This window comes from Oncorhynchus nerka, linkage group LG8 (assembly GCF_034236695.1).
Source record: "Oncorhynchus nerka isolate Pitt River linkage group LG8, Oner_Uvic_2.0, whole genome shotgun sequence".
Classification (NCBI taxonomy): Eukaryota; Metazoa; Chordata; class Actinopteri; order Salmoniformes; family Salmonidae; genus Oncorhynchus; species Oncorhynchus nerka.
In genome coordinates this window covers 57,625,452-57,647,175 of record NC_088403.1, presented here as the reverse complement: position 1 = coordinate 57,647,175, position 21,724 = coordinate 57,625,452, and the positions used below count along the sequence as shown (strand labels likewise).

The 21,724-nt window shown below is 44.0% G+C and overlaps 1 protein-coding gene across 3 annotated transcripts in view; it reads right to left on the bottom strand.

Annotated features, from left to right (window-relative positions):
* Window positions 1-21,724, bottom strand: part of rtn3 (reticulon 3) — a 33,374-nt gene that overhangs the window by 2,496 nt on the left and 9,154 nt on the right. For 2 of the 3 annotated variants that reach the window (XM_029667087.2, XM_029667089.2), the window contains 4 exons: window positions 11,176-11,383; window positions 10,179-10,317; window positions 9,006-9,075; window positions 3,768-3,814 (listed from right to left, as the gene is read on the bottom strand). In XM_029667087.2, coding sequence (XP_029522947.1) covers window positions 3,768-3,814; window positions 9,006-9,075; window positions 10,179-10,317; window positions 11,176-11,383 — 464 coding nt within the window. Of the gene's footprint in view, window positions 1-3,767; window positions 3,815-9,005; window positions 9,076-10,178; window positions 10,318-11,175; window positions 11,384-15,922; window positions 18,404-21,724 lie in introns of all 3 variants that reach the window. The other variant, XM_065021933.1, reaches the window with a different exon arrangement.

The following is a 21,724-nucleotide window of genomic DNA, read 5'->3' as shown; positions in this document are numbered from 1 at the left end:
TATGTGATTTTATACTGTTTAAATTAAGGAAACTCCAATTCCCTTGAGTTTAACTAAATCAGAGGACCGCCCATGAGCACAGTTATGGTCGGGAATCCTGAGACAGGCCCTTTTCTCCTCTCCCGAATAAAACCCCCACTTTGAGAATTTCTCAACAGAACATGTTGCTCTCAATTACGAGAGGACAAAGGTTGCAGACCAGAATGCTGAATCTTTTAACCATCCCACGTGGTTAAACTCAAGACAATCGATACCGACAGAATAAGAACAAGTCTGATATTAATTACTAGTCTGCAGCTAGGAATTCGTTATCATTGAACGCCAAGACAGCCAACCGCCGAAACATTATTCTATAACGACATGAATGAATGTCACTCTGAACTACCCATTCTGAGAAAGAGGACGGACAGACTCTCCAACAGAAACAAACTTTTCAGAGGCCCCACGACACACTGAGTGTAAATATATATATCGATTGCAATTGTTCCCGAATGAGTGAGCGTTCATGTGCAAAGGATTAGCATTTCAATTGTTATAATTATTAACTCTGTAGTGACTTCTTAGTCGACCCCCACTTCCCCTTTAGTCTAACAAGCTGCCATGCCGGTTTAGCCCACTAGGGCACATTCCCCTATCATTTCTTGTAACCATATTTACTTTGTTTGTTTGTTTGTGCACTTCTGTGATTGTTAGGTTAGTTAATAAATAAAATGATTGAAGACAATTGATGTATGGAATACTCATATTGAAGACTGGGTTAGTGCAGATAACCAACAATTTACGGCGTTTGGAATGAGACTAACGTGAGGTAAAGAAGAATTCATTAAATCAGAAGACTATTGATCAGATATGAAAATATCTGAATAATTATATTAGGAAAATTATAACTTTGTAATCTGAATATTTTCTTTGGTACCCCAACTTCCTAGTTAATTATAGTTAAATGATTAATCAGTTTAATCGCGTAATAATTACAGAGTCATTTAATAAAGATTAATCTTCAGTTTAATGATGCCAAAGACACGGCACCTCCTTGTGTCTTATTGCATAATTAGAAGTCAAGAGCTAAAAACACATCTAGTCAGATACCATTACTTACAGTATTACGGTTGTTATGGTTACTTTGCACACTATTTGTGTTTAGAAGAGAAAAATGCTGTCCTTAAAAATGTTATTTGTCACATGCGCTGAATACAACAGGTATTAACCAACAATGTTGTTAAGAAAATCCCCATGCTTGGACCATGTTAGTTTATTGGTGATGTGGGCGTCAAGGAACTTGAAGCGCTCAACCTGCTCCACCTCAGCCCCGGTGAAAATGGGGGCATGCTCGGTCCTCCTTTTCCTGTAGTCCACAATCTCATTTGTCTTGATCACGTTGAGTCAGAGGTTGTTGTCCTGGCACCACACTGCCAAGTCTCTGACCTCCTCCCTATAGGCTGTCCGTCGTTGTCGGATATGAGGCCTTCCACTGTTGTGTCGTCAGCAAACTTAATGACTGTGTTGGATCGTGCAGTCATGAGTAAGAAGGGAGTATAGGAGGGGACTGATCACGCACCCGAGGGGCCCAAGTGTTGAGGATCAGCATGGCAGATGTGCCGTTACCGACCCTCACTACCAGAGGGCGGCTCGTCAGGAAGTCCAGGATTCAGTTGCAGAGGGAGGTGTTTAGTCCCAGGGTCCTTAGCTTAGTGATGAGCTTTGAGAGCACTATGGTGCTGAACGCTGAGCTGTAGTCAATTAATTGCATTCTCACATAGGTGTTCCCTTTGTCCAGGTGGGAAAGGGCAGTGTGGAGTGTAATAGACATTGCATCATTTGAAGAGCTGTTGGGGTGGTAAGTAAATTGGAATGAGTCTAGGGTTTCTGGGATAATGGTGTGGATGTGAGCCATGACCAGCCTTTCAAAGCATTTCATGGATACAGACGTGAGTGCTACAGGTCGGTAGTCATTTAGGCAGGTTACCTTAACTGTTCTTGGGAACAGGGACTATGATGGTCTACTTAAAATATGTAGGCATTACAGATTCGGACCAGGAGAGGTTGAAAATGTCAGTGAAGACACTTGCTAGTTGGTCAGCGCATGCTCGGAGTACAAATCCTGGTAATCCGTCTGGCCCAGTGGCCTTGTGAATGTTGCCCTGTTTGAAGGCCTTACTCACATTGGATGCAGAGAGCGTGATCACCTGGCTGTGCTGCTGCTCCAGTTTCAACTGTTCTGCCTGTGATTATTATTATTTGTCCATGCTGGTCATTTATGAACATTTGAACATCTTGGCCATGTTCTGTTATAATCTCCACCCGGCACAGCCAGAAGAGGACTGGCCACACCACATAGCCTGGTTCCTCTAGGTTTCCTCCTAGGTTTTGGCCTTTCTAGGGAGTTTTTCCTAGCCACCGTGCTTTTACACCTGCATTGCTTACCGTTTGGGGTTTTAGGCTGGGTTTCTGTACAACACTTTGATATATCAGCTGATGTACGAAGGGCTATATAAATAAATTTGATTTGATCACAGTCATCCGGAACAGCTGATGCTCTCATGCATGTTTCAGTGTTATTTGCCTTGAAGCGAGCATAGAAGCTATTTAGCTCGTGTCACTGGGCAGCTCTTGCCTGCTTCTCTTTGTAGTCTGTAATAGTTTGCAAGCCCTTCCAAATCTGACGAGCGTCGGAGCCGGTGTAGTACGATTCGATCTTAGTCCTGTATTGACGCTTTGCCTGTTTGATGGTTCATCGGAGGGCATAGCGAGATTTCTTATCAGCTTGCGGGTTAGAGTCCCGCTCCTTGAAAGCGGCAGCTCTAGCCTTTAGCTCAGTGCAAATGGCTGCTGGTTGGATTATGTACATACAGTCAATGTTGGGACAACGTCCTCGATGCACTTATTGATAAAGCCAGTGACTGATGTGGTGTACTCCAATGCCATCGGAAGAATAGCAAATTCCTGTGCTAGCAAAAAACAATCCTGAAATTTAGCATCTGCTTCATCTGATCACTTTTGAAAAATGATATAGACCAAGTCACCGGTGTTTCCTGCTTTAATTTTTGCTTGTAAGCAGCTATCAGGAGGATAGAGTTATGGTCAGATTTGTCAAACGGAGGGTGAAGGAGAGCTTTGTACGCATCTCTGTGTGGAGTAAAGGGGGTCTAGAATTTTTTGCCCCCCTGGTTGCACATTTAACATGCTGATAGAAATGAGGTAAAACTGATTAAAGTTTCCCTGCATTTAAGTCCCCGGGCACTAGGAGTGCAGTCTCTGGATGAGCGTTTTCCTGTTTGCGTATGGTGGAATACAACTCATTGAGTGCAGTTTTAGTGCCAACTTCGGTCTGTGGTGGTATGTAGACAACTATGAAAAATATAGGCCTCATTTATGTAAATACAGGCTCATTATGTAAAGGGAATAACTTTATTTAACCGGACACTGAAAGCCATCTGGTCACTGACAGTAAAACGGACTTTGCATGTCGAATCAGCCTTGTGCTATAACGCTGATAAGGACACAAACAGCCCCCAACGACTCATAAAGAGGCTGGTCATTCGGGGAGGTCACACCCAGTGGAACTAGTTGGTGCCTGCCAAAGGATGATGCCGTCATAATTGTCATCAATGCTCATGGGACAATCCAGAACCATATATAGGTCTAGCTCAATGTACATTGTTTCACCAGCTTGACTCCAGTCTACCTAGCTCTAAGGAATGGAATAATTTTAAAAAGTTATACTTCTATGATGTCACAAGACAAAAAAGGTCAAGGGTCAGACTCACCTTGTTCTTCTCATAGAAGGGGGGTACGGCAAAGAGGAGGATGTCAGCTGGAGGAGAGCAAAAAAAAAGAATATTGAAATGACAGTGGAATAACACAGGAAACAACCAGCTGCTGACCTCTAAAGGCACACAGGCCTTTATAAAAAAAAGTTAGTCTATCACAATAATAACGATAATAATAATAATAATGTTGCTTTCAGGGATGTAGACAGTGGAAACCATTTTACCTGTAAGACATCCCCTGACAAAAACAACCAATTAGGCTTTTACCACCCAGGAAACTGGGATGGTGTCAGATGCCATTAAACGAGTTCGGTGTCGTTTGAAAAAGCAGCAGGCCATTGGGTAGTGCTGATCAACTGAGCCAAATCGTATGAAGCCACAGTCTTTGCCGCCAGTGACCTCAGACCGTATCATCCATTTCGTCTAGGAAAAGGTCACGGTGTCGCTGGACTTAATGAGCGTGACATGCTTACAAGACTCTAGCAAGACCCACAGGGAGTTCTTGTCTCACTGCAATTGTCTAGTGCTTCTATTCTAAGCAATGCTGTTCAGTTTACCACAATGCTAAGCATTTCAGTGACGGAATTGCAGTCAAAAATTGTGTGGACTTGGTCTTAATTGGTCCATTGAGACTAAACTAACCTTTCAAAAAACAAAACATTTATAACATTTTGTTAAAATGGAAAATGTTTGATACATTTTCTAGCACATTCTATGACCTTTGACCCCATTTACAGTGTGTCCAGTTGCCCCAGTTGGTTTAAACATGCATGAAACATAGGATACTAAACAACCTTAGTACTACACCTAGCGACCTCACCGAGAGCTTTTAGCCTTTTGGTATTGTAGCCAACGGCGGAGGCAGGGAATAGAGCCCGGGTCGCTGGCGTGAAAAGAAAAACACCCTATGCACTGTGCCACTTGCTGGGAAATCTAACGTGGCCCCGATTTTTATTTTATTATTTTAGGATCCCAATAGCCGACACCAATGGCGACAGCTAGTCATACTGGGGTCTGACAATGAAAAAAAAAAAATGAAAAAAAAATGAAAAAAAAAAGATTTTACAAGTTACATACATTAACATGCAGTGTTTGTGCATTTAGCAGTTACACAGATCGTGCAGGTGGAAAGTATTCAGAACCCTCAATAGAACCCTTCTCCACTTTGTTACGTTAGCCTTATTCTAAAATGGATTAAATATCACACTTGCAGTTGAAGTCGGAAGTTTACATACACCTTAGCCAATAGTAGAGAATGATTTCAACTTTTATTTATTTATTTCAACACATTCCCAGTGGGTCAGAAGTTTACATACACTCAATTAGTATTTGGTAGCATTGCCTTTAAATTGTTTAACTTGGGTCAAATGTTTTGGGTAGCCTTCCACAATACGTTGGGTGAATTTTGGCCCATTCCTACTGACAGAGCTGGTGTAACCGAGTCAGGTTTGTAGGCCTCCTTGCTCGCACACGCTTTTTTCAGTTCTTCCCACACATTTTCTATAGAATTGATGTCAGGGCTTTGTGATGGCCACTCCAACACCTTGGCTTTGTTGTCCTTAAGCCATTTTGCCACAACTTTGGAAGTATGCTTGGGGTTATTGTCCATTTAGAAGACCCATAACTTCCTGACTGATGTCTTGAGATGTTGCTTCAATATTTCCACATACCTTCCCTCCATGATGCCATCTATTTTGTGAAGTGCACCAGTCCCTCCTGCAGCAAAGAACCCCCACAACATGATGCTGCATGGTGGTTTTGGAGCAGTGGCTTCTTCCTTGCTGAGCGGCCTCTCAGGTTATGTCGATATAGGACTTGTTTTACTGTGGATATAGATACTTTTGTACCCGTTTCCTCCAGCATCTTCACAAGGTCCTTTGCTGTTCTGGGATTGATTTGCACTTTTTGCACCAACATACGTTTGTCTCTAGGAGACAGAATGCATCTCCTTCCTGAGCAGTATGACGGCTGCGTGGTCCCATGGTGTTTACATTTGCATACTATTGTTTGTACAGATGAACGTTGTACCTTCAGGCTTTTGGAAATTGCTCCCAAGGATGAAAGACTTGGAGGTCCACAAAGAAAAAATTCTGAGGTCTTGGCTGATTTCTTTTGATTTTCCTATGATATCAAGCAAAGAGGCACCGGGTTTGAAGGTAGGCTTTGAAATACATCCACACCTCCAATTGACTCAAATGATGTCAATTAGCCAGAAGCTTCTAAAGCCATGACATAATTTTCTGGAATTTTCCAAGCTGTTTAAAAGGCACAGTCAACTTAGTGTATGTAAACTTCTGACCCACTGGAATTGTGATTGTGAATTATAAGTGAAATAATCTGTCTGTAAACAATTTTTGTAAAAATTACTTGTGTCATTCAGAAAGTAGATGTCCTAACCGACTTAATAAACTATAGTTTGTTAACAAGAAATTTGTGGAGTGGTTGAAAAACTAGTTATATTGACTCCAACCTAAGTGTATGTAAACTTCCGACTTCAACTGTACATAAGTATTTCAGACCCTTTACCTCAGTACTTGGTTGAAGCATATTTGGTAGCAATTACAACATGGAGTCTTCTTGGGTATGGCGCTACAAGCTTGGCACACCTGTATTTGGAGAGTTTCTCCCATTCTTCTCTGCAGATCCTCTCGAGCTCTGTCAGGTTGGATGGGGAGTGTCGCAGCACAGCTATTTTCAGGTCTCTCCAGAGTTGTTCGATCGGATTCAAGTCCGGGCTCTGGCAGGGCCACTCAAGGACATTCAGAGACTTGTCCCGATGCGCCTCCTGTGTTGTCTTGGCTGTGTGTTAAGGGCCGTGGCCTGTTGAAGAAGGTCAACCGTCACACCTGTCTGAGGTCCCGAGTGCTCTGGAGCAGGTTTTCATCAAGGATCTCTGTACTTTCCTCTGTTTATCTTTGCCTCGATCCTGACTAGTCTCCCAGTCCCTGCCGCTGAAAAACATCCCCACAGCATGATGCTGCCACCACCATGCTTCACTTCACTGGATGGTAATAGGTTTCCTCCAGACGTGACGCTTGACATTCAGGCCAATGAGTTCAATCTTGGTTTCATCAGAACAGAGAATCTTGTTTCATGGTCCTAGAGTCCTTTGGGCAAACTCCAAGCGGGCTGTCATGTGCCTTTTACCGAGTAGTGGCTTGCGTCTGGCCATTCTACCATAAAGGCCTGATTGGTGGAGTACTGCAGAGATGGTCGTCCTTCTGGAAGGTTCTCCCATCTCCACAAGGGAACTCTGTCAGAGTGACAATTATATAAAATGTCCAACAATTTTGAAAAACCTGTTTTCACTTTTTCATTATGGGGTATTGTGTGTAGATTAATGAGGAAAACAATGTAATTCATTTTAGAATAAGGCTGTAATGTAACAAAATGTGGAAAAAACTAAAGTGGTCTGAGAACTTTCCAAATGCACCGTATAGGTCATTACATACACACAACAAGTAGCTCAGGATAGCAACAGTATAATCATTTGTGTCAGGGTACGGCTAAATCCAATACATTGGAGTTAAGCATTTTTCAGAGGCATAGATCTACCCTTTTTCATAATCGATGTGCTAAAATATATAGCAGTCAACTAAAGTAAATCAGACCTACATTAACTTAAAGTCTACATCTCCCACTACCACACACATATTTTTAGACAGCTGAAGTAGAAACATTTTCTTCATGAAAATGTACCCATTCTATTTTAGCCGTATTTATTAGGGCCCAAATTCTGATTTATTTTTCAAGGTTTTGCATTTTTTTCACTGAAATTCACACTTTTTACACACACAATATTTAAAAACAATATTAAAATGCAACAGGAAATAAAATAACCCAGACATTTTCCATACGCACAAAAAAAAAAAGGTAGTTTCTCGCAAATTTACATCCGTTAGTGCTAATTTCTCCTCTGCCATGATAATCCATCCACCTGACAGGTGGGGCATATCAAGAAGACGATTAAACAGCATAATCATTACACAGGTGCACCTTGTGCTGGGGACAATAAAAGGCCACTAAAACGTGCAGTTTTGTCACAACACAATGCTAGAGTTTTGAGCGAGCGTACAATTGGCATGCTGACTGCAGGAATATCCACCAGAGCTGTTACCCGAGATTAGAATGTTATTTTCTCAACCATAAGCCGCCTCCAACGTCGTTTTAGAGAATTTGGCAGTACATCCAACCAGCCTCACAACCGCAGACCACGTGTATGGCATTGTGTGGGAGAGTGAACAGAGTGCCCCATGGTGGTGGTGGGGTTATGGTATTGGCTATTTTATTGCTGGCAATTTGAATGCACAGAGATCCTTGAGGTCCATTGTTGTCTTTCATCGGCCGCCATCACCTCATGTTTCAGCATGATAATGCACGGCCTAATAATGCATACTCGGACATGTCACCCATTGAGCATGTTTGGGATGCTCTTGAGCGACAGCGTGTTCCAGTTCCCGCCAATATCCAACAACTTCGAACAGTCATTGAAGACGAGTGGGACAACATTCCACCATCAACAGCCTGATCAGCTCTAAGTGAAAGTCATGTGTAGCACTACAGGAGGCAGATGGTGGTCACACCAGATACTGGTTTCCTGATCCACGCTCTACATTTTTGTTTGTTAAGGTATCTATAGATTAGTCCTGAACGAATTCATTTCAATTGACTGATTTTCTTATATGAACTGTAACTCAGTAAAATCTTAGAAATGGTTGCGTTTATATTTCTGTTCAGTATAGAACTAAATTGAAAGTTTTAAGTCTACAACAATCCTTTAAACACATCAGAAGACAAATCATTTATAATTTTTTTTATCTAAAAAAAATAATTTGAGTGTGTAGTAAATTAGCCTTACAAGGTCTTTCACAGGTTGGCAAAGCCCTGAACAGGTGTGACATGCAAACTGCCAATTCTACAAAACATCAAAGGAATGTTTGAACTCCCGCTATGCATTTCTCCAGCATCAACGAGAACAATCTGTGTGCCCCACATCCATAAACATTTCCAGATTATTAAATACGTGTGTTGGCCATAGACCAGGTCAGATGGAAATATAAGTCACTAAGTAAAATAGACAGCCCCCTTTCATTCTCATAGATATCATGCATGTTCAAACCAGCCGACATGAAAAAGTTCTCAAAACGCCAAAGATATCTATTATATTTCAAAGTGTTTAACGATGCACACCACACATACACACGACCACCATGCAGTGCTGCAATAGCCTCTTACCCAGGATGAGGATGGTGATGCCGTTGAAAACGGCTCCTACGTAGGTCAGCAGCCACATCACAACAGCCAGCTGGGAGGAAAACAAGCCGGGTTACAGCCAATGAGGTCATTTAATCATTGGTTAGAACACGGGTTGCCTGTGGCCTGTTCACGAGGGATTAAGTAGTTCAAACCTTGCAGGCAGAAATGTAGAACAGGCATGGTTCTGTCATGTAGAATAGCATGACATTTCTATGTGAACCTTCTCTAAAGTCCCACCCCCTACGGAATACATCCACGGTTCATCACCATGACATGCAATATGTATGAATGACTAGGGAGAATTTGCCCCAAACAAACTGTTGTTGGGTCAAATATCTTTCTAATCCCCATGTTGGCTAAGGTTAGGTTATGTAGGTATGGTAATCTGATCCTATATCTAAGGTTAAGAACAGCTTCTACCTCCAGCTAGGGAGAGGGTTTGAAAGTTGATTTAATAAGCGTTATCTCTGCCATAGCGGCGGTGGAATGGACCAGCGACGGTCGTCTTGGTCTGATAGGTTGGTATGTTGGGTCTCTAATGAGTTGGCACACTGGAAGTTGCCCCTCCCCCCTCCATAGCTAACCATGAGCTGAGTTCTAGGTCCACTAGCTTGCTGCCATCTGATGGCTGCAGTACTAACCTAGGCCTTATTTAGCACCTACCCTGTGTGATTGATGCACACAGCCATAACATGGAGCTCTCCCTCCCATAGTCACATGAACAACTCGACTATAGATGTCTGTCACACTAACACCGCAGGATACAATAGGGTTGAGTTGCTAGAGAGGTTTATTAAAAGACACATACAGCAGGAAGTGTTCAGAGTGTGCGAGTTATAAAAAGATTGTGCGCCAGGAGAAGAGAGTTAAAGGGGGACGAGACCTAGGAATATGAGAAGGCGTCAGTCAGTTTAGGACTGTCAAGCTTGATACCATGTTTAGGGTCCCGTACATATTTACACACACAAGGGTGTGTAAGCACAAGACTCTAAACGAGGTAAGATGCAAGACGATGCACACAAACACACAAAGGCTACTATGGAAGGAGTCACTGCTCTAACACTATCAATCATGAACAGAGGGTCAGATACCCCAAGGGGGGGGATGACAACTGACTGACAGGCAGGCAGAAGGACAGACCCCTAAACTCACCTTCAGGGAGTCGATGAGGTCCTCGACTAGAAAGAGTTTGCGCAGCTGTTTTAGGAGTCGGTTGATGTGGGTCAGACTGGCGTCCACGTGCTTGCGGAAGGTCTCAGGGGGAACGCTGACATCCTTCTCCATCAGAGCTCTGAGGAGAACCAACCACAGCATGGTAGATGAAGCTGTGAACTCAGACTAAGTTGCTAAATGCTAGTCTAACAAATTGCTGTCATTGGACCATTTCAGGCTAACCTGCTATGAGCTAATCACTAAAAAAACAAATGTCATGGTTTAATTTGGTAATTTCAGGCTAATGTGCTAAGCGCTAATTAGATCGCTAAACCAACCAAGCCGCTTTAAATTTCACACGATTGCTAGTTTGTCTTTTTTTCCTATTACAACAACTGTTTTCAGGCATAATAAAGAGTATTAGGCCCCGTTCACGTTAATCAGAACTCTGCAAATGCCGAGGTAGTGTTCAACATTGAAGGAACCCCATCCAAATGACTTCATCTGATACGAGTGCTATGTAGGCAGCCTGGAACGCAGCCATTGTATTAGTCATCAGTCTGTACGGCTGGGCTCTGATGCTCAACTGAAATAAGCCCTCCTCCAGTATAAAATGATCAACTCAGGCAAAGGTTATGACAACAAGCACAAAGACGCTGCTGGAGCTTTGCATCTATATTTTTTTCCCCCATTTGGAGGGTTTTCAGCAGATAGTAATTTCCCATTGGCCACCAAAAATACTACGATGAAGATGTATGTATATTCATCATACTAAAAACGTCAATAACTGGGGCATAGCATTTCTCCTGGTCATGTGGCGAGTTAAATTCCTGGCCCTTAGGCTAGTCTGGTAGACATTTTGCGAACCACAGCTGTGTGTGTCCTATCAAGCAACCTACTACCACCACTACTGTCTTTTTCATGTTTTAACAACCAAACTAATACAAGAGTTGGTAGTTAAGCATCACAAGGTTCCGTATGAAGTATCCTGCTTTACTTGAAGGGGTGTCCGTCGTCGGACTTCTGCACGGCCTGGACGACAGCCTTGTAGATGCGGAAGGAGATGGTGACACAGAGCAGGGCAAGGAGCAGGTAGGAGACAACGCTGATGACGCTGAACGCCGCCAGGGACAGGAGCGTCAGCAGGGACAGGCCGAACACCACGCCAGACTTCTTGGGGTCTCGCCAGTGCACCAAGTCCTTGACTAGAGTGGGTGAGAGATAGGGGTGTGTAGGGGGAAAAGGGGTGTGTGTGTGTGTGTGTATTTATTGTTTATGAGCATATGTGGAGTAGAGAGATTAGGAGGGAGAAGAGGAAATAATTAAGGTTACTCATTGCACAGCGCGTACGGACCACACAACTAACAAATTGTGATCTCCAACCTCAGACCTATATATATTTTAAAAAGTGTGTGTGTGTGAGAGAGAGAGAGACAGTCATGCATGCAGAATTTATATTCTCTATACAGAGCGGTTGTTACGCAACCCTGTTATGGCCTCCCTTCATCTGCATGAAAAGGAGGCATTTAAAGAAACCTTGGGTAAATGGCTGACTCCCCACGTGCCTCTGGGAGCTCCAGGCTTGGGCTGCTGTGCGTTTCAGCTGATTAAGGGGGAGAGCAGAGCAGCGCAGACACACACACACACACAAAACCCCTCCCACTCTCCTCTAGAGGATCCATAATGCAACCACAGAGGAAATTCTGTTGGCGTTTTGGTTTCACGCATTCACTACACCCCCCCCGGCCCTACATACCGACACTCAAATCTAGCATGTCTCGTCTACAGGCCTACCGTGGGAAATGCATGTCAAAATAGGGCAGCTAAGATTAATATCGTCATACGTTATCAGCCAGTAAGCAGCTGCGTCGTGGGGCAGTGTTACAGATGGGTAATAGGAATTTATCCAGGGCTGCACATAGTAAAGGCACAAATTTACACAAGATTGAGTGGAGAAGAAAAACAATCACTTATCTATATCCTGTTTCAGTGACAGGATATGTGTTGTGAAATTAGGCTACACAGCAGATAGTTTTACATCAATAAAATACCTACTCATATTGGCTGCAGTGTGTCATTGTTATTAACTGGCAATTCTAGACAACTGTGTGGGTGTTCATTGAACGAGGGAGGTTTGAGGGAATAAATTAAGATTCTTGGTTCTCATAGTGCTCTTTTACCCTTCCTCTAATTTAGTGTTTATCAAAAATCTAAATCTCCATTATTAAATAACATTGTTCCAAATATACTACAATATAAAGAGTTGTGTATCAGTTCAAACGTGAAGCACGGCTGCTTGACGGTGAAAAATAAAATCTTGTTTACAGACTGACAGAGCAGCAGCGCCCCTGTTGTTGTTGAGGACAGACGGGACTAATGTTCCTGATGCCGCCTGACTGTCTGCTGAGCAGCGCCGAGTGAACAAGTCTGGTTTCCACACCCAGCACTGCAGGGGTCCGAGTCCCTCCCAGCCTGCTTGCCGGTACCCACAGGGAGGCAGCCTGGGCTGACGGCCCTCGTTCATTATCGTGCCCCCCCTCCCCCCCCTCCCTCCATGTTACAGGCTCAAGCAGTGTTCCCAGTGTCAACAGAGCTGCAGTGGGCTGCTTTCCACCTCACTGGACAGCAACCAGCTCTTAGAGGTACAGGCATCACACCACCTCCTGCTTGGCAGTATGTGTGTGTGTGTGTTTGACCTAATACAACAGCCTGGACACAGACTGGAATCCTTTACTCCTGTGAAGCTAAATCAGATGATAAATCTTCATTATGCAATTGAAATACCAGAGGTGATTACACACATTGGAATGGGTGGGGAAGTGGGATTCAAGTCTTCACATGATTCACTTCCTTCCGACTGGCTGGCCCGATCCCTCACAGTCCACATAAACACAGGATTAACACAAATCGGACTGCCTGATTTGAACTCATCTTTAAAGGCCTGGCAGCAAGTCGAGATGTTCTTACTAACCCAAGCTACCACAGTCCAAATGTGTACCCTATTTGGGAAGATGACTGATTCATATCAGCAGGAGTAGATCCATTTCTTTTTGAGGCCCATTGATGGAAAACTGGTATACCCACGCTGAATATATCAACAATGGAGCCAATCCAACTAAAACAGGTAGTTAAAAATGCACTAAAATAAACTTAACTCACCTAGCCAGCCTGCGGAGTTGAGGCAGCAACACTGTGGAAGCTGAGGGACAGGACAAGGTTCAAAAGGGAAAATGGGCACCTTTCAAACAGTACTTAACTGTAATACTTTATCATTCCCTCCGCGACTGCATGGCATATACCTTCCCAGAGTTCCTGGTTGCCTCAGTGATGACCTAACGTTCCATAGCATGCCCGTGGTGTAGGTTAAGCTCACAGCGACTGTACGGGTTTGAGTGCATCCTGCATTCACTTGTCTGCATACCAGTCAATGTGTGCCAGGTTTGGATTTCATTTTTGCACTGAGCAGGAAGAGGTCCACTATTTGCTTTAACACTACACTGTGAAGAGGGCTATCCTGCCACTGGGTAAATCAAAAGCACACACCCATTACACTAAATGTATATAAATAGAATAGACTTTGCAGCTTGTTAGACGGTATGTAACAATGACAGCAGTGACAATGTATGTAATATTGGATGATCATAATGGTCAAAATATATATTTACATATATATATATATATTTTTTTTTACTTCAGTTTATTTTTGTGAATAGTCTGAAACTGCATTGTTGGTTAAGGGCTCGTAAGTAAGCATTTCACTGTAAGGTCTACACCTGTTGTAATCGGTGCATGTGAAAAATAATATTTGATTTGCCGATTTGAGATACCGTAATTGCTGGACTATTAAGCGCACCTGAATATAAACCGCACCCACTGAATTATTAAAAAAAATATGTATTTTGTACATAAATAAGCCGCACATGTCTATAGGCCGCAGGTGCCTACCGGTACATTGAAACAAATTAACTTTACACAGCCTTTAAACGAAACACGGCTTGTAACAAAAATTAAAACAGTAGCCTATCAAGCCTCCTCCTGTGCACTGAAACCACTGAAGTCATCTCCTTCGGTGTCGGAGTTGAATAGCCTCAGAATTGCTTCATCCGATGTTGGATCGTTTTCATTGTCGCTCTCGTCACTTTCATCCGGAGGCAAATACCCCGCTGAGCTCATGCTGCCCCTTCAACACGCAGCAGTCCAGCCTTTCGAAACCCGTTGATGATAGTGGATTTTTTCACAATGCTCCACGCTGTCAGGACCCACTGGCAGACTTGACCATAAGTTGCTCTTCGCATGCGGCCCATTTTAGTGAAGGATTTCTCCCCACTTGTCATCCAAGCCTCCCACTGAACACGGAGCGCCACCTTAAATGCACGATTTACACTGATGTCGAGTGGCTGCAAATACTTTGGGCCATCTGCTTTTCTTCCCTCTGAAAGGTTTGTTGTCTTTTTGCACTGAGTCAGTTCCTCACGCTGCTGTTTACAAAGTCTTATAATCGACTCATTAAGGCCAAGCTCCCATGCAGCAGCTCTACTTTCTTTTCCAACAGCCAGATCGATCGCCTTCAACTTGAAAGCTGCATTATATGCATTTCTCCATGTCTTTGCCATGATGAGGGTGACAAAATTACTACCGTAATCAGAATGATGGGAAGTTTGAGCGCGCTAGATTTACGTCACATTATGTGACGGTGCTCAGTTTTTTGGCGGCATGAATCTTGTGAAAGCGGGAAAAATCCATAAATTAGCCGCGTCATTATATAAACCGCAAGGTTCAAAGTGTGGGAATAAAGTAGCGGCTTATAGTCCGGAAATGACGGTAGATATTGAGCAGAAGTCCATTTACTGCATCCTTTGTACCATTGAAACCAAATTGGTCACACAGCGTATAATTTTCCTGATAAGGGAAGGGGGGGGTGCTGTACCATGATTAAAGAGAAGAGGACAAGATTAATTAGAGCGATTGGTACCCTGCATCTCAGCCTACTGTGACAATTTTCACACAAAATACAAAGAGGGCCAATGCCCCCTAGCCTGGTCCCATCTGTATGGCCTTTTGCCAACTCACACTTAGGCACATACAGATCTGAGAGCAGCCCGCATTGACTCATGAAAATCTGAGTATTTTTTACTCTCTCTACTGAGTCTGGACATACTTTGTAACATCCAATCCAACAGGATCATAATAATGAATGATGTCATCATAAAAAAGGTTGAGTAAAGTCCGCTCCGTGAACATGACCATCAGTCTCTGGAATGATCGTCTCCCGTCCTGTTCAAGTGCACTGTAGCGTGGAACGTCGCCCAAAGCAGAAACCCAACACTGGTGGACCGACTATTCCGCCTGACTTCCAGGGACATTGCAAGCAGACACCATGAAGCCACGTTTGAACTGCCCACCACCCACTGTCTGACCATGATTACTGCCAAGCTTAAGGACATGGGGGATCATTTGGAAAATACACACACAGCACAATATATAGTTTGAACCTTTTGACTTTTGTAATATCTGCACTCTAAAATAAATATTTCGGTAATACAGCCATGGCGCCTGTATCAGATTTTTTTTTAAGAATCAACATGGTGATTATATACCATATGTTATATAGTTAGTGTGCTCCTATTTTGAATAGGAGGACCAAGATGGGAAAAAGGTGCAAGAGAGAGAGAGGGGAAGAGGGATCATTGTGCTTTGCTTGTGCGAGGTTAGCAGGCACAGATCCCAGAGGGAAGACATGTTACCTGACAAGTGCGTTAGTATTGCTGCCAAGACATGCTCTGCAAGGTGGTAGGCCTCAGCCACCCACACGTCCATGGCCTCTACCTCGTTGGAATGTACACCGTCGGAAGCAGGTTTGTTTTGGGGAGAAGGAGGGTCGGAGGTTGTTGATATAAAGGAAGACTGGGATTTCTCAGAAGCCTTGATACTAGACTGGAGGTCAGCCTCCTCCTCTTGGCTGCTGCCCAACTCTTTGAGGGCATTGATAGTGAGGCGTTCCTGCTCCAGATCCATGACCATGGTTGGTGTGGGCTGGGAGGGAGGGGCGCCCGTTTTAGGACACTCATCCTTGGCTGTGAGATCTTGACGGAGGTCTTCTGGATCTTCGTCCTGTCGTGACTTCAGGCACTCCCTCATGAACTCGACGAAGCTGTCCGTGGCACCAGAGACTGAGCAGTCCGGCTCAATGCTTTCTGGGTCACTGGTATTGTCTGGTGACTGGTGTCCTGCTTCAGCTTCCTGAGGCGGAAGTGTCTTGCTGTTGACAACACTATCTGTAATGAGGATTTCATCATTCAATTTCTTCTCAGTCTTGGGCTCCAGGGTGCTGCCAGGCAGTTCGCTCTGGAAAGAGGCGAATGGATCTTTGGGAAACTCCCTGGGAGATGGCTGGCCTCCAACTGGCTTGGGGAAGGAGTCCACGTCAGCCATCGAGGGGATATCCTGCTCCACAGGGCTTGCATTGTTTTGAGAGAGTAGTGTTCCAATATGGATCTGTGAGGTTGGATTGGAAGGAGAAGGCTCAGGTACAGTGTTAAAGTTCAGCTCTTGATCATCAATGGTGTCATTCATGGATGGAAGTGAGTCTTCATCTTCAAAAGACTGTCTGTCGTATTTACGGATTGCGTCATCCTCCATGTAGTTGGGTTTTGAAAGCTCAACTGTCTGCATATAATCCTCTTTAATATCAGACTCTGGCTTCTCTTCAAACTTGGAGGGGCGAAGTGGAAGATCCTGAGCTGCAACATTAGCAGAGCTCAATTTAATTAACATATCTTGCGCGCCAGTTGACCAGTCATCGTCATCATATTCTGGAAAGTCTGAAAGGTTGTCTGCGGTTTTCTCAGGAGGTTTGGCAGTAGAAGGGGAAGACTTTCCATTAGACTCATTGGGGGTCTGTGAGTGGTCAGACTCCACTTTCTGTGCTTGTGAAACCTCAGCACTTGAGCCCTTTGACTCATCATTAGGTACTGTGGTCTTCATATTATCTGTATCCAAATCAGATTTCAGGATCTTGTGTTTAGGTGAGTATTCATCAGAGTCGACAGGAGAGGAGGGAGGAGAATAACCCTCATATTCTAAGGGAGGAATTTGGGAAAATTCCTTTTTAGTCACATCTGGTTGTGGCTCAGGTATTTTTGGTGGCTCTTTCACAACTTCATAATTTTCATCCTCTACTTCAATCTCCATCTCCTCATCGCTGTAATTCGGCTCGTCCGTCTCAATAACATTGATGGTAGGGACCCGCATTGGCTGCTTTGCTGGCGGGGTTTCCTTTTCTTCAGTAGGGAGAGATGGAACAGAGGGGTTATGGGCAGGTGTAGCATCACTTGATAAAGAGGGGCCAGGAATGGAGGCGGTGTCCTCGATGACGGTGTCCTCAGAGTCTCCTGAGCTGTTGACTACCCCTTGGAGCGCCAGGTCACCACCCCATGAGGCCTGCTTGGTCTTCAAATCCTCTTTCGAGTCAGAGGAGGGAGAGGGAGAGTCCAAACCAGCAGGAGGGGCAGGCGAAGCAGTGAGCTCGGAATGAAGGTCAGGGGGGCCTTGGGTGTCTGTTATGTAAGCTTTAGGTAGGAAGCTCAGATCAAATTCGTCCTCGACGCTAGGCTGCTGCGCTGGTTCTTTGAAGACATTTTTCAGTTCAGGCCTTTCAATGGGAGAGTCCATGAAAGCATCAGGGACACAGGCCAACGCCTCTGGGTCATCAGGCACGACTTTATCTGCCACTTTAATCTCTTGGGATTTGCCATCCTCCTCTGATACAAGAGCATCTTCAAAGTCGGGCACAGGGGGTAAGTGAGCTCTCATCCAGTCTGCAGTATCTTCAAACTCACTCCCTTGTCGGGCTTCTCCCATGACCTCAAAGGGGGATTCTGGCGATTCCTGATCAATGGAAGCTCCTTTTGTCTGGAAGGGTGAGGTGCTCTCTGTTGGCGCCGCAGTAGGAGACGTCTCATAGTGACGCTCTTTGAAGTGAGGGAAGCCGCCGTCGTTCTTGGGCTCCTTCTTTGCTGCCAGGGCCTCAAGTGCCTTAATCCTCTCAGACACGGGGGACGTCACAGTCGGTGAATCATCTTGCGTTCTGTCAGGCTGACCTGATGATGGGTCGCTCCCGTAGTTTGCGGAAGATGATGAGCCGGGTTGAGAAGGCCTGGTGAAGCGAAGGGAGGTGGCCACCCCTTCTGAGGAGGGTGTGTCAGAGCCCAGCACCACCCCTTTGTCTGTGTCGGCCATGCACGGAGGCAGGGAAGGGAAGAAGGAGGGCATAAAAATCACACACACTCAAACTCCCATGCACGTCCAGTTATAGTCGGTAGAGGCCATTTTGTTGCAGCCCAAGCAGTCATGCATAGCATGGGACGGTTTTAAGTCAGTAATGGATGAGGGCGTCAGTCAGCATGCATTGCTGACTTAACCTCTCAAGTTGTTGCCATTGAAGAGCATTTTCAATGAGGCAACATTGGAAATGACTTGTATGGTCGAAATGAAGAAGCTCCAAACGAAATAAGAAAATTCTATCTATAAACTAAAGTGTTATACTATGTGACCTGTGGTAGCATATGCATTGTTGTCTACATCACAAATTTTGCTATGAATATATTTTTTAAGTACAGCTGCATAGACTATGGCCTGGAGTTTTGTTAAATCGGGTACGCCGTGTCTGGTATGTCTTACAAAATACTTGTGATGGAGAAAGGGTTGGTACACAATCTATCTTTCCTCTATCTGGGTAACATCAAGGACCTTACTGAGAACCATTGAGCAGACACTTCCCATCTCCCGAAGACCAACAGAAATGACTACAGGGTGTCATAGAATGTGACAACGGGGACGAGATAAAAATGTGCCTAGAAGCAAAGGTCACATAGGATAAATGCTCCACGTTTTTAACTTGCAATGCCTTTTAAAATGGGCCAGAGACGAAGGTCAAGCCACTGCAGCCTAGTATAAACAGGAGTTAAATTAAAAAGGTGTTGTTTCTATAATAACCTAATTAAACAAATCATTTGATTACCAAATTAGCTCCTATCTGAAAACAACCTATAGGCCTACATACAAAGGGGAACACTCTGAAGGGGAACACTCTGAAGGGGAACACTCTGAAGGGGAACACTCTGAAGGGGAACACTCTGAAGGGGAACACTCTGCTTCGTGTCTTCAATACTGCAGATGTCTGTAAGTAAACGCAATGTCAACATAATTATAATGTGTGAATATGTTTAAGCGTCATACCGTTATCTTGTAAATTAGGTACGATATTAAATCGCACAGAAGAACGACAATCCAATATCTTTAACGTACTGAGATGACTCATCCCAGGAATGAATACAGTGCACTACCTCAGACTCAAAAATATAACCGGAGTGAAATTAAATCATTGATTTACAGGACTAGTCTCATCCTCAGATGACCTACGGACCAATTTGCAAGCATGACTAGGTCGCACTATTCTGGCCTTGTCCCACCCGACTATCGGTGTAATCAATAAGAAAATTCAGCACACATAACAAGCTGGACAATAGTCCCGGTGTTGAGGCTTCCTAAATCATGTCCCCCACCCCTGTGCTGCAGTCTATCAATATGCCACTAAGCACGCTAACCTGCTGCTAATGCCACACGCCACAGCTGAAGTGACAGAGTCAGACTGGGACAAGGATCCCCTCAATGGCACAGTGCCACGGGTACATACATAATCCACAAGATATTCCAAGCTGCTCCAATAATCACATGATCCCTTTTCAGCCTAATGGTCCCCCCTTGTAATTTTCCAACACCCAGAGACAAGCAATCATAGTGGGGAATTGGCAGCTATATTGGGAGGTACACATCAGCTGTCTGCTTGCCTCTGCAATCCCCAGGCAAACAGAGACCAAAGTTTGACCCCTGCTTTGAGGAAATATCTCCAGCAGGAACAGGTCAAATATGCAGTTGGTTGCATTTGGAAAAAGTACAAGGTCCACTTTTCCTTCTATATGCTTATTTACTATAAATGGAGTCAAGAGATCCAAATCTAAGAGGAACAAATCAATGGTGCCGTTCCTTTTCAAATCCAATGTTATAGTACATTTCATAAAACGACACAACAGCTTCCGTCAACGTGTTCATGGTATTGTTATTGTAGCTTGGTGCTCTGGAAAGGCATTGTGGCCAGTCAGCATGACCCTGCAGCCAACCTAAACCCACAGCACCATGGACATGTTGTTTATCGGTGCACAACACAAGGGTGGGTTGTCTTGGTCTGGACCTTCCCCTCCCATTGAGGTCCATTATGCATTGTTCAAACTAGGCCACATACACGAATGGACTTTCCATGTAGCCGAAAACAATGTAGCATTTTGGCTCGACGCAAGTAAACAAATGACAAAACGGCTACCGCACCGTGAACAGGAATCAGAGCCACTGGCAACAGGGAGCAGACACTCCCTGATTGGAATCACAAATAACACGACCCAAAAACACTAGAAAACTGTCAAACACAGTTTTGTAATACTCATTCAACCTCTGATGAGAACATCACTTCCTGTGGTCCTCTGTTGTTGGGGATACAGAGGTTATTATATTACGTAATCTACTCCCCACAGTTATTGGAGTTGAGTACTAAAGTGTGTGGGATTCAAAAAAGTGTGTGGGATCCAACAAACATCTCACATCCCAAAATATGTCTAGCAGGAAGACTCAAAAAGGGACGCATTTCTTCAAGATGAGAAGGTGTAAATCAGCTCAATCATTTCGGCACTATACGGATGAGTCAAATAGTTGACTTGATAAGACACAACCTTCCAGTAGGGATCACAGCTTAGCTAAATCAAGAAAAGGTTTGCCTCTAGACAAGAAAAAGCTAGACCTCTTTTTTTAAAAGGACGAGAACTGCATATTAAGTATACACTTGAAGGTATGAGGATATTGCGTGTTTTAGTCACATTCCACTTGTGCATCGAGTCCCGAGCTGGTAAGCCTACAAACTGTTATTGTTAAAAATTATACTAGTACTACTTTTCACAAAAGCATGAACACAGTGAAATATTTTTGCTGCAGAGAAAATGAATCACTGTATGATAAGGGATCAAATTCCATTGGGTACAGCAGTGTCATTCCCAATTAGTGATGGGCCTGGGAGCTATTCCATCAATCTCCCTCACTGTGTGATTAGCTGACTATTTTTGACTTAATATCTTAGCACTACATAGGACAGATTCAGTTTCTGGCCAGCTAGTCTGTCTTAAGTTTAATACTCTTGCTATACTGTCCAAGTCTACACATTGTAGGCTACTTTTATAAAACACTAACGAAATTGTGTTCCAGAAAACAAACCAAGCAACAAAAAAAAAAAAAAAGCTACATCAAGAAAACAAAATACATACACATTACGATCGTCCCTAAAATAAAAACTACTTTTTGGCTCCAGCAGTGGTGACATGCAAAAAGCTTAAGAAGATAAGCAGAGGTAGAGGAGCAGAGCGCATCCAGGATGGAGGGCTCCAAACCCAGCCTTAAGAGGGCATAGAGCAGCGAGTGGAGTGGATCCCTCCCCAGTGCCCTTC